Source organism: Catharus ustulatus, chromosome 6, assembly GCF_009819885.2.
Source record: "Catharus ustulatus isolate bCatUst1 chromosome 6, bCatUst1.pri.v2, whole genome shotgun sequence".
Lineage (NCBI taxonomy): Eukaryota > Metazoa > Chordata > Aves > Passeriformes > Turdidae > Catharus > Catharus ustulatus.
In genome coordinates this window covers 21774518-21791601 of record NC_046226.1, presented here as the reverse complement: position 1 = coordinate 21791601, position 17084 = coordinate 21774518, and the positions used below count along the sequence as shown (strand labels likewise).

General features: G+C 38.5%; 1 protein-coding gene across 26 annotated transcripts in view; it reads left to right on the top strand.

The window, feature by feature from the left end:
- NRXN3 (neurexin 3) overlaps nucleotides 1-17084 on the top strand; it is a 967067-nt gene that overhangs the window by 440845 nt on the left and 509138 nt on the right. For all 26 annotated transcript variants that reach the window (XM_033061705.1, XM_033061719.1, XM_033061707.1 and 23 more), the window contains one exon: nucleotides 4964-5083. In XM_033061705.1, coding sequence (XP_032917596.1) covers nucleotides 4964-5083 — 120 coding nt within the window. The remainder of the gene's footprint in view (nucleotides 1-4963; nucleotides 5084-17084) is intronic.

The following is a 17084-nucleotide window of genomic DNA, read 5'->3' as shown; positions in this document are numbered from 1 at the left end:
ATCTGTTTGGTTTTTAGTTCTGGTTTGCTATATTAGTCATTGATATTCCTGCTTTCTGCTATCTGTGACTCAAAATACAGGACCTAACTTTCTGAATCATGCACTGAACACTGACTATAATTTAGTTTCTTGCATTTGTGCAGAGTAAATGCTGATGTATCACCAATATGTATTTGGCAGCTACAGTATATGTGGTATGGTCCATCCCATAAAGTGATGGTTCCATGAGATTCAGACTTAATTTTGCTCACTTCTTACTCAATTAAAAAAACCCACCTTGTTTTCCAAATTATTATAACATTGGAAAACTGTTGGGCAAAACTTTGTTTCCTACTTAACCTGCAGGAAGAGTGAGTCCTGGAACAGGTTTATTTTCTGCCTGGTGCATATGGTTTCCAAGACCTGATGCCTTTCTGAGCTGAACTGATACTGCAGATTGAATTTAAAAAGGCTGACTATCTCTGGTTATGAAAGAGGAATGCTGACAGAAGTAGAGTGTAGATTTATCAAAGGTGTAAATTTATTGTAATGTCTGACTTGCAGTGGTAGAGGTATTTCAGTGCTGGATGGCATTTGTAATTCAGGAACTAAAGGACTAAAGAAGCACCTTATTCTGCAAAGGCTGTAAAGATGTCTTGTGTATATTATTCTCCTATTGCTTCCTAACATCTCTGAAGATACAAGGGGAAAAGATGAGAGCATTTAGGGAGATGAAGAATGAAAATGGAACCATATTGTCACTGAATTTCCCTATTGCTGATCTTCATCTTATTGAGGCAATAATGTTAACACAAATGGTTGATTCCCTTCAAAAGGAGTAAAATTTTGATGTGTGGTGGAAGGTGTTATGTACAAGACCAATAATGGTTTGCTTATCTTAATATTTATTGCTAGTTGTGATCAAAGCATGAAGCAGCTGTGTTATAATCCTCCAGCTGCTGTATAAGCTGATTCCACATGTAACTTGAACTTTTATTTCTCAAGTTCCTTTTCCTGCAAAGAACTTTCAAAAGATACAGAAGGAATGACTTTTTTTGCCAATGAAACATGGAAGTGTTAGCAACATGCAGCAGTTGCTAATTTATTTTTGATTTCAGGGCAAAGAGAAACATACCATACAACTGATATTGTAGAAAAGATGGTAGATTAAGCAGTTCATCTAAGATGAATACAGATATGAGATCAGGCTATTATACTCTTCAAAGGTGATTTTCTTAAAATACTTAGTAGAAAAACTAATAAACAAATAATACATCTGGATAGGTACCTGAAGAAAAGTGTAGTACTGGTCTCTTCCCAGGGAGGATGACCCAACAAATCTCAGATCCTGCAAGTCCTCAGATACTGAGCTGTTCCAGTAAAAATTAGAGATGCAGACATAAAGATAAAAAGGATATTGTTGAAGAATTTTGATTTGCCATTTCATGTTCCAAAGGAGATGCCTTTCTGTTGATAGGCTTAGCCTGGACCAGAAGAGAGACAGCAAGTCATGCTTCTGATAGCAGGGTTGCTTTTCTGCACTGGGGGCTTTTCCACTTTCACTTGATATCTACTGCCCACTTACTCCTCTTTCCACTGTGCCTGTGGCACAAAGAAGGCAATGCACCAAGCTCAGCTACAGGCAGATAATAAAATCAGAGGTATCTCAGATTATTATGTGAAGACTAGTTCTGAAACTTTGCTTTTAAATACTTTGTCTGCTCTTACTGTTGCCAGAGGAATGAGATTAAAAATAGACCTGAGTCCTGATGGCAGTGGTAATTTAGAAACAATTCTACTGCTTTATATATAAGTTGTTTGTCATCTTCTTTGCTTGTTCGTTAGCACTAAAGGGCATGTGCGTGGTAACACAATCTTCATGTTTTATAATCCTTCCTGTGCTTCTGTCACTTTGCTCCCTAATCCAAAATCCTAATTCCCTGTGACATTCCTTTTAGTTGCTCTGAAGAAAATTCTGTTGCCACAGAGGATTATGACATCAGGCAATGACTTAGCAGCAGGAGTAGATGAACTCTCTGAGACAAAGATCCTTTTATGATTCAAATGGCCCATAGTACTAAGAAGTGAGGCCAAGTACCCAGCATCTATGCTGTGCTGTCACGACTGACTCTGAAGATGGCAGATCAAGCTTCAAACTTCCTTGTGGTATTTTCAGGATTTCAAAATTCCTCCTTATTGTGTTTTTGTTTTTCTTTTTTTTTTTGGTTTTTTTTTTTTTTTCCCAACCCCTCTGGCTGCTGAAAGTGCTGTTCCTGTCTTCACAGTTGGTTTCTGTTAAGTACAATTCAGATACCATACTACAGGCCATGAATTCAATTACTTTGGCTCTCTGGGCTCTATCATATGAAGACCTCAAGCCACATGTACTGGACCTCATGCAGTCTTATTCCTGAATAGAGTCCTTTCTCTTGCAGCATCTAGACAAAGGATATGCTCATTGTCAAGTCCAATTATTGATTAAAGTGTTCTCAGAATAATGTAGGAAAAGTGGGCAAACAGTGTTGAAAATGGTGTTCTGCTCTGCTTCTATGTAATGATTGTATAGTTGTTGCTGAAGCAAGTTTGCATAGAGTCACAGTTGCTTTCTGGTTTAATTTTTAAAATACAGATATTGATATCTTGCTTGTTTATACTTCTAGGAGTATTGACATTCATGTTTGAGGGTAGCAGGTAGATAGTGGGATAGTAATGTGCAGGAGAGGTATTAGTTCCTCATTCCTTATCCTCAGATAGTTTAGACATTTTAGACAAAATGACATCTAATATTCTATTTCAGATTATTAAATGTTATCTCTTCTTTTGCTCAGCCAGAGTAAGTCTGAAGTAAGTATGGGAGCACAACCTGATGCACATGTATATATATATTTATATCCATGATTTTTACAAGAATAAAGGCAGGAGGGAGGCCTGTACGGCCTGTGTGCCTGCCAGCCCACGCTGGAAAGTCTGTCAGCTCTGTTCTAATCTAGAAGTGATCTGTTAATTTCACACAGTGCCACTGAGACCACTGGGATTCATATGGCTGCAAATGAGAGCCAGGTGGGTGGGAAGAAGAGGTGGAGGGGAGGAGAAAAGTGTTGAAAAATGCTGCTCAACTTTCCTTCAGCATGGCAACAAGGGGTTTTCTTGCTGTGGTTGCTGCTGTCACTTCTTTTCAATAGGTGAACTTTCCTTCAGGGATTTTGTTGTCATCTTCTATTAACTACACTTATGCTTCTTCTACCTAGAGGTTTCGGGGTTGTTTGTTTTTTTGTTTTTTGTTTTTTTTAACAGTGTAATACATTCTGGAAGAAGCTCAAGTTTTTGTTAAAATTCAGTCTAACTCTGCTTACTGAGTCACATGTTCCTTCTCATTGCAGGAGAGATGTAAAGAAATGCACATAGATGAAAAACTACTGAAATTAGTCCAATCTGTTCTTTCTGTGGGGAAGATTATCTGATAGGGACTCTGGTGCAGAAAGTCTGCAGCAAAGCTTTAAGGGTTCATTCTTGGCTTGGTCTCTGAATTATTGGGAGGATCATGGCATGACACAGGACTTCCAGTTAGATGTGGGTTCTTCAAGGGCTTGTAAATATGGAAGTGCCCAGGTGTGCAGTCTCAATATCAAAGATGCTGAATAATTATGGGATTTAGTGAAATCACTATGGGTGATGTCCAATAGAAGTTGAAGGGTCTGTCCTATCTAATCTATAAAATACAGATGTTGGTGTTGATGTGATGAAGAAATAAGGACAAGGATTGAGTCTTGTGAAGTTGCTGTTGCTAGCAAAGACTGTGAAGAAAGATGCTGGGATGAGTTGATCAACTGTTTCTTTGTCCTTACAGTATTCTCCTAGACTGGAATTAGTTAATGAACTGATCTCAGGCAGCCTAGCCAGCTGATAATTTATTATCTGCTTTATTTCTTTTGTTTTTTCTTTTCCAACACATGCAGGATATAGCATAGTGTATATGTCAAATGTATATGTAGATTTTATTTAATATCCTGCACAACAGGAGCAACATACCTTTGTCTAGAATGCTGAATATAAAATACTTTCCCAAAAAGTAACTTGTACACTCATGTTCTTGTAATCTATGACTTGCAGCTTCATGCTCATTCTCAGAGGATTCAGAATCCAGCTACCTCATTGTGGATGATATAGTAGCTGTCATTCAGAGTCTCTCTGATCTGAAGATTACTTTTTTGCCTATTGCTTGGATTTTGTCTTTTGCAAGGCTTATCTGAGCAGGATAGCAGCTGTTAGCTGCAAATTGTAGAACAATGAAAGGCTGTTCTCTTAGTAGTGGCTGCTTCCTTCTCTGCTTCCACCAAAAGCATGGAAAGCAGTCCAAAAATAGAAGTGTTGTGGATAAATGCCATGCCCTTCTGAGGACTTTATTGGCATGTTTCCAGAGGAACCTGTGTAATAGGTCAGAGTATTTGGTTTTTTGTTTGACTGACTTTTATTAACCTGTAAAGCCAAATTGTAGCCAGCTGAGGCTTCAAAACTTCAGTTTGAATCCACATTATCAGGGTTGTTTGGGTATGATGAGGCATTGTTTGTGGACCTATTAATTAGCTCTCATTTCTATAAGGGGGTCAAATTTCTAGGGAAACACAACAACCTGGCCGTGGTTATTGGCCTAGCATCACCCCCTATTTTACTGTAAAATTCTTTGAGCAAGTTGGGAACATGTGAGTTGGGCCTGCCTAAGAGGGAATATGTTGCTGTTCTCTCTTTCTTGCTCTGTGTTACAGTTTGCTGTTTCATTGTGAGGTGTACACTTGTCTTTGTGCTCAAATTTTTACCTAAGTTTTTTGCACATCCAGGAATGGAACATTCAAGAATGGTTAGTGATTTCCCTCTTCTGCATGCGAGTCCTGATGGCAATGGTAGTGATTAATTGAAGCTTTTGTGGGCCTGTCCAAAGTGATTCTTTTAGCTTTATTTCACTCTCTTCTTTTCATCCTTTCTCCAGGACCGAGCACTACCTGCCAGGAAGATTCCTGTGCGAATCAGGGCATCTGTAATCAGCAGTGGGAAGGCTTCACCTGTGATTGCTCCATGACTTCATATTCTGGGAGCCAGTGTAATGATCGTAAGTAGACTTTTCAGTGCATTGGTGACCTGTGAGTTCTGATATAGGAGAGCAGAGACATGATTCACTGTTCTTTCAACTGCAATACAACTTTCCCAGTAACAAATCCAAGCCTTTTTTCTTGGAAGTTTCTTTAAAGCCTACAGAGGGTTATTTCTTTTTCTCCTTAAAATGAAAATGTGCATTTCAGCATGTATTGGTTTTGTTTGGCTGCTTTTTGTTGGTTTTCTTTTTCCTCCTGTTTTTGAAACTAACTTCACAAGTCCAATGGTGGTAATAGATGTTCATGGAATTCCTGGTTTAGAGAAACCAGGAATGACTTGCAGATATTGTATGTAATACATTCATAGGTATTCATAGGTAAAAAATGTCTAGGTTTTGTGTACTGAATTATACTTTGAGATTTTCATTCAAAACTTGGTAAAAAGACATGGAGTGCATGTGAAATGAGTAGTGTTCTAGGTAGTCTTCTACTGAAATACTATCTTCATGCTGAAATGGTGGATATTGTTTGTGAGAATGTTCACTTAAAACCAGTGATCAGTTAAATACACTGCAGAATCTTTGTGCCTCTTGGTGTATTGATTTGCTTAATCTCAAAACATTGGATGTTCTTGGCCAATTACTACTAGGATCTCTGATAAAATAATTGAACAAACCCCTTAAGTCTGCCTTTAGGGGGCAGATAATCAGCTTTTTGACATTCCCTCTGCTCATCATGATTTGGCCTTTGCTCCTGTCTGGAGGAAACAGATCACTTCAGCTCTGCAGTCTGCCTGCTTCTCTTATTTGAGGTGACTTCCCCGTTCTCCCTCACTTGCTCCAAGGCAGGGAACAAAGGAATGCATCATGAATGCCGTAGTAAGTATAACAGTAAGCTTCAGTAATTTGTTTCACCGACTGTGTAAATTTTAAACCCAGAAAAAACCTGCTTTTTATTAAGTTATTTGTGGTAGACTTAATTAGTGTTACCAGCAAGGTCCATGCAATATTGGTACCACAGCAGTGTCATATCTGCAACCCTTCCCCTAGAAGTCTGAGACATGACTGAATTGATGGCACATATGACAAGCTGGGTAGCATATGCTAACAGTCCATTTCTGCTGAAGGCCAAAATGCCTGCTTTTCTGAGTCATTCATAATATATAGTGTTGTCTGTCTTGGTCTCCCATTTCTTCCAGCATATTTCTCTGAAACAGATATTGGAAAGGCCTATCAGCATTCATACTTTGACAGGGGCTGTGTAAACAGGGTACTACTGACACAGATTATAGACTGTAATGCTATGTCTGGTTTTGGGTTGCTTTGGAGTTCAGAATGTTTCCTTTGAGTTCAGAAGAAACATTTCATATTGAAGTCACAAAATCTGATGCCAATTTTCTGCATTTTTGTTTCGGTTTGCTTTTATCAATTGGACACCCACTTTCCCACTCTCAAGCTACTTGTTCAGTCAATCAGTTAAGACTTGCTAAGCGTAGCACACAAATGTGTGAAAGAAACACTGCTTTGAATTCTGTTAGGTTGCATTTAAATACATATCCAGGAAATCTCTTATATTATTGATACTGTGGGGTTTGTTTCTAATGTGTTTGGCTTCACAACTCCAGAATGTCGCAGTGCCCTTGTTAAGCTGTTGCTAATGGCTTAGAACAGGCCCTGAAGCATCAGCAAGAGCCAGGTTCCTGTGTCTGTAATTGGGGATTTCTTGCTGCTTTTTAGAGCTGGCAGCTGGAAATAATGCAGAGAAGGGAGCTTGAAATGAGTGGTGGTGTTGTGGGCAGTGTAGGAGCCAGCCTCCAGTTATCAGGCCTGGCTGGTAATTTACCCTGGCTGGGTTTCAAAACGATCTGGAAAGGTAAGTCGTGTGGACTCCTGGAAAATGACAGGACATCATCCTGGACCATCAAAAAGTGCGTATAATGTTTTTTGTGGGTTTTGTTTATTTGATTTTGTCTTAGTCTTATATCATGACATTGGAAATAGACTTTTACTCCTGACTTCCTAATACAATTAGGATACATTGTGGGTTTGTAGTTGAGAAGGTTTAAGTCTTGTTCCCTCCTACCTTTTAGATAAGGCTGCTAATCAAACTATAGGCATCTATCAATTGAAGTAAATACTCTAGACTGGATTTTATTGCAAGTAATGGCAGGAGGATATACCTTCTGTGTAACCTGAGGCCTTTTATTTAGAAATACATCAGGCTCTTTGTTTTTTTGGCCACAGCAGTCCATTCTATTAATTTAGTAGATGGCTGTTTCTACCTTATGAGCAATTAGTGGTCTCCCACTGGTGTAAATGAAGAGGATTGAAGTAGATAGAGCAGGCTGAGTTTTACACAATGAAAATGGTAGCAAAAGGCTGCCTTACTGTACATGTTTTGCCTTTCTATTTCTGTTAATCAAGTCAAGTGTCCACAATGGAAATTTGCATTTTCATGTGTTTGATGAAGAATATATCTGTGCCTCTGAGACAGATGAATGGAAAGTATGGTGTTTTCTTCAATTATTCTTGATGCTCTCCTAGATTATCCCAAATTAACTATTGGTAGGTGTGATTTATGTTTGGGTTTTTTTATTATTTGCTGGAGCAGTCTTATCGATGCTGAGTGAAGCTTGGTGCACCAATATGCTTTTTCTTTTTAATTTTTGTCCCAGAACTAGGCCATTAAGCTTCCTAAATGAGATGCAACTGGCTTGGAACTGTTGTTTCTGAAGGGTGAAGAGGAAGCACCTGTAATTGCCCTTCACCCTTCAGAGGTGACACAGACCCTTTTTGTAAACCTTTTATAGACATGTTTATCCATTCATCAGTATTGCTTAGGAAGACAAGGATATAAATTCCTCGTGGAAATGATTATACAGCCTTTAATTTTCACTTTTTGTCTGTAGCTGTTTTAGATGTTCTTTACTTTGCAGGAATCAAGATTCTTTAGAATAAGAAATTAATGGGAACTATGGGGGGCATAAATTCAGTTTTAATATGCTTCATTCTGACTTGTACAACTGTATTGATTTAAAAAAAAAAGACACAGGAATAACCCACAGACACCCCCTTTCCTCAAATTAATTTGAGAAGGTGCATTGTACAAAAGTGAATTTAAAGGTTTGGCCTTCACACTGGCCAGTACTAACACCTGAAATGGAAACTAGAAATAGAAACAATAATGCACCAGGATATACTGGTTCTATTCTCTTTGCCATTTAAAATATATTCTCAAATTTTTGAAGTTGTCCCATATTCAATCTTTATATGTATTTTAACAACTTCAGTATCACATTCAATAAATGTGGGCTTTCAACCTATTTTAAGAATTTACATGCTACTCTAAGATGTAGGAAATTAGTTTTAGTATATTTCAGTTAATATTAGAAATATTAACCCTGGCATGCCAAGTTGTTCCTTAGACTGTTCAAATGTGCAACTTTAAGCATGTAAGGTAGCATAAGTAAAGTGTACCCATGATGTTAGTGAAGTGTCTTGCATCTGGGGTGAACTCCATCCTGTTAATGTTAACCATGATATGAAAATATGGTAGTTAAGCATTTCAACCTACTGAGAAGTGACCTGTTTTTAAACTGTTGTCTATGAACAGCTTTACAGATTCTTTAATTAATTCACATTCTTGTCTGTCTGATCAAACAATAACATTTTCTGCACAAGAGAATGCATAAGAAGAGGCATTGGCAATCTAGCTAATGAAAATGGTATATCCATGTCAAACTAGATCATAGAAAATACTGGTTTTTACTCAGTGCTTCATGCAGATGAGTAACACTGAGGGTCAAGCTTTCCAAGAGCAATTGCCAGAGTAACACAAGTATGTATTAGTGGAGGTGTTTGCCTGTGAAAAATCAATGATTTGCAGCAATGACTTGTGCAAGTAGGGTATAAAGCACCTTTTCAAACAGGTTTTATGTTGTTGATGTAACAGTTAAATCCATCTGCTGTCTATTGATTGGCTTTTTAGAGGGGCTATTTATTCATTCATTTATAAACTTTGGATTGCAGTAGCCTGGTTTAAACCACCTGGTTGAAAAACAACTTTTCCATTTGTTTGGTAAAGAGAAAAGGCAGCCCGAGCTTTTTGTCCTCTTGTGTTGGTATCTTCATATGCCTCCAGGTTTTCAAGGATCCTGTTGATAAGTAACCTTCCAGTGAGGTTGCTTGGCTGAGTGATGCCTGTTTTTTGTCTGGGGGAGAAGTAATATACAGGGCTATTGGGGCTTTTTTGGTACAAGTTATAATAAAACTTAAATTTTTTACCCCAATCCCTTTCCATGTGATGCATAACCTATATGACTTTACTGTCTGTATGTTAATCACATTTGGAGTAGGGAAGGATTAGAGGGAAAGAGAGTTCTGGTGACTTTGTTCCATTGTTCATTAATTTAGCGCTATCACAAGATGAGTTTTTGATAACTTCAGTTATGTAATCATAGTGAGTGAGACTTGATAGCCAACTTTTTTTTTACTTGACATAAAAGGAAGGATATCAAAATTAGCAAAAAATGTCTAAGATCACTACTTTAGAGTAAAGCATAGAGTATTTCTGATTAATTAAGGAATACCGAAGCTGGCCTTAGCCCCACATGTGTACCAAGGTTGTCAGAGCAGACCCATCCCTCTTCATTAATGCCCTTCTTTATTGCACCCTACAAAGGAAGTGAATGAGTATGAAAGTGTATTGATGCTTCTGAGCATAGTCTGTAAACTAGGTTGCAGCGGCAGTGCAGTGCAGTGGCAGGTGTCCCTCACACCTGCTTAAATAGCGTAGCAGAATAGTCATTAGAAGAGACTACCAGCAGGGCAAATGGCTAAATAAGTAACCCTTCCTTTATGATGATGGCTTTATTCTGACGTGTTCATGAGCCATTTGCACCCCACACTTGCTTTGTGAGTCACTGAGTAGTAACAGCTCATGCTCTCTGTTGCTCTCTGAATCTGAGGATTCAGACACTCAGTTGGGAGATAAACCTTTTTCGCTTTATCTCAGTATTTTGTGTTTTTCACCATCTGGGCCAATTTTTGTCCAGAATTCATGACCTCCTTTAATGTCAATGCCAACAAAGTCAGCTTGATTTACTTACAGAAATACTCTTCATTGTTCATGTTTAATTATCACCCATTTGTTTCTAACGTGCCCGGCTTACTCACTTACTGAGTCAGAGAGCAAGAGGTTGCTAGTGTGTAGAAAATAAATCTGCATAGACTTCGTTAGTCATGTATGGCTAAACCAGTCAGCTGTTTAAATATCAGCATGCTTGGGGATTTGCCTTTGATACTACAGAGACATCCATCCTACATGAAGCAAGAGTCACCTCTGATTTATCTTAAGTGAATCATACTTGATTACAGCAGGTCAGACACTCTGCCTACTTCTCAGTTTGCTCCTCATGCTTTGTTCTGGCTTTCTTAGTGGTCTTTCACATATTACAATTAGTGTCTTCTGGATGATGGCTCATTTTGAGTTCCTAGCTTCAGCCTTTAGAGTCTTCTGACAGTGAACGACCTTATCCTCTAAGAACAGGGATAAAAAAGAAGGGAAATACAACTGTGTACTTTAGTACCTGGTGTAAATTGTACCACTGTAATTTGGGTTATGAACTCTGCTTTCATCCTTAGCACTGTTTACTTTCATTTGTCCTGTAGGTCCAAGAAGTGTAACATCTTTAGGGCAAGGATCTGGTACTACTTCTTATTAAGGCACCATGCACTTTTCTGATGCTTAGTAATAGCCCCCTACATATTTGCCTTAGCTGTTCATTGATTTAAGAATGCTCATTTTTTTCAGTATACTGAAAGGTATTTCCTCTCCCTTGAGTAACAGCTGTGATCAGACTGCAGATCAAGAGCTTGTTTGCCCCATGTTCCCTTTGGGAGTCATCTGGAATGGGTAGTGCTGTCAACTTTAGAGGGAGACTGTCCCTCTTTTGGGGGAGAAAGAGGGAATTTGAGTGACAGGTGCTTTTTGAAATTGCTTCTTCTGCCCTTTTCAGCTTCTCAAGGTGCCCTGACATGAAAGTGTTTCCTTTTTTTAATAGTGAAAGCTAGCCAGCTTTATCCTTTTGTGATCCCCAAAATGCAGCTAGGTCTCTAGTGAGTAATTTAATTACGATTGCTTCAACAGCTTGGCAGAAGAAGCATTTAGAATGAGAGCTATAATCAGTCATTGATATCTGTGCACACCTGGCTGCTGTCAGCACATAAGGTATGGTCCAGCCGTGCTACAGACTTCAATAGCGTGAAAGGAGAGAGACTTTACAGGTGGGAGTGATTACAGCCTCTGTTATCAACCTTTACGCAGTTCAAGCAGTTAATTCTCTTCCTGGCACTGCTCTCCAGCTATGCCATTTTCATACGCATGTCGCAGAAGGCTCTTACCATAATTTTGTTTCATGTGATCTCTGCTCCCTTTGACAGTATTTTTCTTTAACTTGATACTCTTTGGTAGTCATGGCAATAGTTTTCACTTTTCATCTTAAAAGTAACTGAGCAAGTGGTACTGTGTCCTACCTATTTTGCCCCATGAGAGATTTGGCCTCAGATAATGTTCCCTCAGTAATAGCACACCCAGGGTGTAATCACTGATAAGATACTGATGTAAGTTGGCAGCAGTAACAGAAATGTTGTACAGCAGAGTAAGAGTCTGTTCTGTCACCCCAAGTTCCATTTGTCGATGATGATCTGTAAGCACATCTTTTGACTGAATGTAAGATAATAAATTAAGTGCTCTAAATTGTCAAGTGCAACAAGGACTTGATTAATTTTAAATTTAGCATTTTCTTTGTAATATCCTGCACGTGTTCATATTTGTTTTAAGAAGCAGTAAATGCAAAAACTCAGTAAAATGCTGGAAGTCTTCTACCATCAATTTTACTCTTTATACCCTGAGCTTGAGGATTTTTATTTTAAATTGATTTTTTTGCCACACAGTGCTGTTTCACTTCTGTCCTCAATTGTATTGTCCAAATACATTTGATAATCTCACACCTACTATGGGTTTCATTAACATGAGGTATTTTGAGTGCCATATGGTATGCAGATAGTACCTGTTCTTTTGCAGAGAAGGGAGAAAAATAAAGCCTTGCAAAATCTGTTTGGTCTTTTAGCTGTTGCAATTGATCTGCAGCAGGATACCCAGTCACTAGTCCAGGTGAGCACACAGCTGGCTTTGATCATTCCTTCCAATCCCCTATAAGTCTATTTTAAGTCACACTGTGGATTATGAAAATACTATTTGCATGTTGGGCTTACTGGATGGAAGCTCTGACTTGCAATAATCCTTAATCTGTTTTTTGTCTCACCTGGGTTTTGTGTGCTCTCCCATCTTTGCAGCACTCAGCTGAGTTATATATGTGTGCTTTTAATTGCTCTAAATCTGATGTGAGATAAGTGGGGTGTAATGGTGTTAATGAGATGGGATAGGGTTCACTTGGTGCTTTCCTGGACAGCACAAAGCTGTTTGCCATAGCACACATGGTATTGCCTCCTTACTCCCATCGGCTCCTCGAGGTCATTGGGCTATCTACATTGAGAAGAGTTTGAAGTCTGAAAAGAGGAGCCTACATTTTTGGGTGAGAACAAATACATGAGGATTGAAGTAATTTTCTATTTTACAGACTAGGCTTTGTTTGCAGTAACATTTATAAATACAAGGTAATTATTTTAATTCAATGAGGTAACTTTTGATTTATTCCAATAGCTGCAGATCAAAATCTGGTATGGCATTCTCACAGTCCACATATCAAATGTGTCTAATTGTTTTGTTTTTAAGATTTTTATATATAGTGTTTATATATTTTAAACTAAAAACTATCTTTAAGATTATAGTCATTAGGTGGGCAAATCTATGTCATAAAATATTTACAGTGTGGGTAACTGAGAGAATGCCAACATGCAGAGAAATTAAGGTGGTGCTAGAATTTTTAAACTTCTTTCTTCTTGCTGATTTTTGAGTCTGCGGCTACCTAAGGAAAGAAGCTGGGGTCAGTAAGGATCAAGAGACAGATCTTTTACGCTTATTTGTTGTTTTGTAATGGAAATTGTTAACAGAAAAACAAAGGCAGGAGGAGTCAGAGGTCCTGAAGGCGATTCTTTGTTCACTATCCAAGCTGCCTAATGTACTAATTATTTCCTGCCATTGACAGAAGGCTACTATTGATCTCCAGTGGAGTTTAGCTGCATATAGGGACATAGCTTTATTATGTTGCAATCTTGTTACCCAGGAGCTGGTATAATAATCTCAGCTGTAGAACATTGGGGATTAGATGAAAAACCTTAATTACAGTTATCTTAATAATGATCCCTGAGGGGCAGATTGAAATTGGCTGCTTGGGTACCTGTAAAACAAGCTTTGCTCAGGGGAGCGCATTTTGGTGGATTTAATTTAACTTTGTGGAGGTGTTTCATTGTGTACTGACATCTGAGGCCTTGACAAATGCTGGGAGAGGAGTCTGGGATCTCAGTTGCCTTTTGCTGTCCTTAGATTTTGGGACACAAAATAATTTCTCTGATTGTGAGAGGAGTTAGGCTTTTCAGTAAAAAGCCCTAAGAATAATCATATAACTTGAATTCTATTGGGATGGAAGTGTTAACTGAAACCTCAGTTAGCTAACAGCTGTCTGCAGATGAAAAAGCTTTCAAATCTGTGAATGTTAGTTCATTTCAGAATCTTGGTTGCATTCAGAGCTGGTGAAAATTTTTCATGGGTGGTGGCTTAATCAATGAAAACTGCACACTTAGGGCATGCAAAATTTTGCATATTTTGGTGAAAGATTTAGAATACACCTTTGAACTGAAAAAAAAAATGAAGGAATAAAAAAAAGCAGGATGTGGTTGATTTCATAATTTTCAAAACAAAGCTCAGGATTCATTGACTGCATCATAAGGATGAATTTATTGTGAAAGTTAGCAGAAGACACTTGAAAACCTGAGAAAGAAGACAACTAACCTTGGTTTAAAAGCATTGACCTCAGTTAGTTGATCTTCCTCTGCTTAGGTTTATTATTTAGTAAGCTACTAGCTGTGACTTTCTGAGGCTATTCACAGACCTCTGTGTTGAAGATAAGCAGCATGGGCTTGTGGTAGCTTCCCTAGTCGAGGATATACCTTTCAGTATAGTGCCAGCACAGTGCTTGAGAGTGTGGTCTTGAGCAGGATGGGGAAAGAGATTTGAAAATTACTCCATTTGTAAGAAAGGTTAGATCCTTGTAGCTTCTGTTCAGGTGTCTCTAGCCTTTATGCGAGAGCAGTTGAGTAACTGTCTCAGATAACATAACCGACTTCTAGACCAGAGTGTCTTGACCAGACTCTGACTTTAATAATGTAACAGCCAAATATAACCGTATTTTTCATCCAGAGAGACTCCAACATTTATTTTGAAGGAAGTGTGGTTGGGGCTCTATTCTTCCTTGTCTCTGGTCTGAAACCTATTTGCAGTGCTTGACCACAGCAAAACTGGTGTCAGGTTTTTTGGCTTCCCATAATCATCTGTCATAGTTCTTTTCTTTCTTTTTTTTTCTTTTTCAGATTGTACTAAATGACCTTTTGTCTGTTACATTTCTGCCCTCTGATCTCAGGCAAATGATGAAGATAGATAGCAATATCACAAGCCATCCATCATAGAATTTGTAGGTCCCACAGAAGCATCTGTGTCTTTAACAGTTCATCTGTCACAGATAGTTCCATAGTTGAACACCACAAAATGCTGAAGAGAGCTAATATTGGTGTTTCTTTTTTTATTACTGTAGACTTCAGCCATCAGGTGTCTTTCACTTAGATATGCAGACTGTCACAAAAAGTGCCTGTGCACCAGGGTTTACCTTATGGATTCAAGCCAACTGCATGTAAGAGAAGGCAGCATTATTGCTGACATCAGCAAAGACTCATTTTCCTGCTTTGCTGTTGTAACTTTGGATTGGTTGTGTTACCAGTGCAGAATTAATTGAACAGACCTGGCTGTGTGTGAATGAGCTGAAATTCTCAGAAGTAGTGAGTGTCAATCTGACTGCCAGCAAATAGTTGTAGGTACTCCTGCTGTGTGTTATGGGACAAGAGAAAATCTGTTTGAGTGGCTGTACATGTGTGTGAGAGGCAGAGATATCAGTATCTGTCTTGAGGTCAAGGGGCATAATATTTGACAGAAACATGTAAAGTTATCCAGTAGGGCATGATTTTGATGTCTTGTAGTATCAGCTGTGCAGAATATGCCTAAGTTGCCATGTGAGTTGTGCACGTTTGTTAGTATTTTGAGCTAGGCAGGGCACCATGTTAATCCTCTGTGCCTCCAGCATATAGTGCTGCAGCATGGAGATTATCCTGTGAATTCATCTTGTACTAGTTACTTGAATGCTGGAAACTGAGATACGACAGAATTATCTATGCTTCACATTGTTAAACACAAATCATAGGAGTTAAGTGTTTGTACTGTCAGGAAAAAAAAACAAACCAAAGACCCCAAACAACCATATAACCCCAAAGCCTAACCCAACAGCCTGTTCTCTTTTTCTGCTCTCCATTTTTGGCACTTGTTACCAGTGGCATTTGTCTCACTGGGAAGAGGTTAAAGGCTTAAATCCCTTTAAACCTCATAATGCTGAAATAAAGGTGATTCTGATGGACACTTGAAACATAAATCTGTGCTTTGTCTTAAGGGAAGTATCCTCCCAAAGATTCCCCCTGTGGAATTGCTACTGGTGGCTCATATTCATGGAATATTGATAGCACAAGTAATTTAAAAATAATTTAGGCATACCAGAGAACATACTTAGCCCAAATATCACATTTGAGAGACCTGTGCTAAAATAATTATGGGAGCTATTTGAAATGCATAGGCAATATACATAGTACTTTTTGGGTTTAAACAACTTTCATCCAAGATGAAGAATAAACTCCGACTTATTTGCTACAGTGGAGCTGGGTATAACACAATAATTGAGATGGAGCTGAAAACAAGACCAACTACATCCCTCCTGCACACAGACCCCTGTATTTGCCTACCTCATTTAGAAGTCAGGACACTTAAATGCTTACCTGTCATAAGGTAGAAATTAATCAGGTCTTCATGCTTTTAGTAGTGCCTGGAAATCCTTATTTATTGCCAGTAAGATGTGAACCAGCTGGGTAACTTAAGCTATTCTTTCTCAGGCACTCTGTAAGCATACCTCCATATTAGGGAGCACATACTGTGAAGAGTGGAATAGCTACTTTTCAGAGTTTCTTTCTTTTTCTAAATGGAAAAGGGCTTTTTTGTTTTCCAGTACTAAATAAAGAGGAGTATAGGTTGTTATTCCTGGCAAATTTAGTATTTGTAGACTTGTTTTCTTTGCCCACCTTAAGTACACGAGATTCAGACTTGTCAGAAAAGGGTGCTCACAGCTGTGCTAGGCCTGCTGGCAAATAAAATTCAGTACAGATGGTTGTCTGCCCACACTCTATTTATGAAGAGGCCTGCAGTGTTTATGTTAACGGTGATGAGTTTGAGAGATAAAAATAGGGAGTTGTTTGTTGTTCATTTGTTCTTTATAGATCTGCAGTGAATTTTTTTATAAAGCACAAATTCGATAGAGAGGTTTGTTAACCTTCTAGAAGAGCAGCCTGTCAAAAAGCCAAGCTGCAGACGTCTGAAGTGCTGGAATCATTCCTTGCTTTTTGTACTACTTCCATTCACTCCACGAGATGGTGCTGTGTACCCACAGACCCCAGACATACTTTGCCTGAGTTTTCCCAGGTCGTTGGTGAATATTTGGATTATGAAAACTTGAAATGAAGTTAGAAATAATCTCTATCTTCCGGCTGTCTTTTTCTGCTCTCCAAATTAATCTCAAAAAGAGGTTTTCCAAAATCACCTAAGGCTTTGTATAGTCCTCTACAGATTATGTCTTCCTTGATATTTATTGAGTCCTGCAGCTTTGCCATGACTGGAGGGTTTAGGAAACCTTCCAGAGGCTGCTTCCAGATGCCACAGTTTCAGAGCAGACATACTAAATAGCAAATAGAA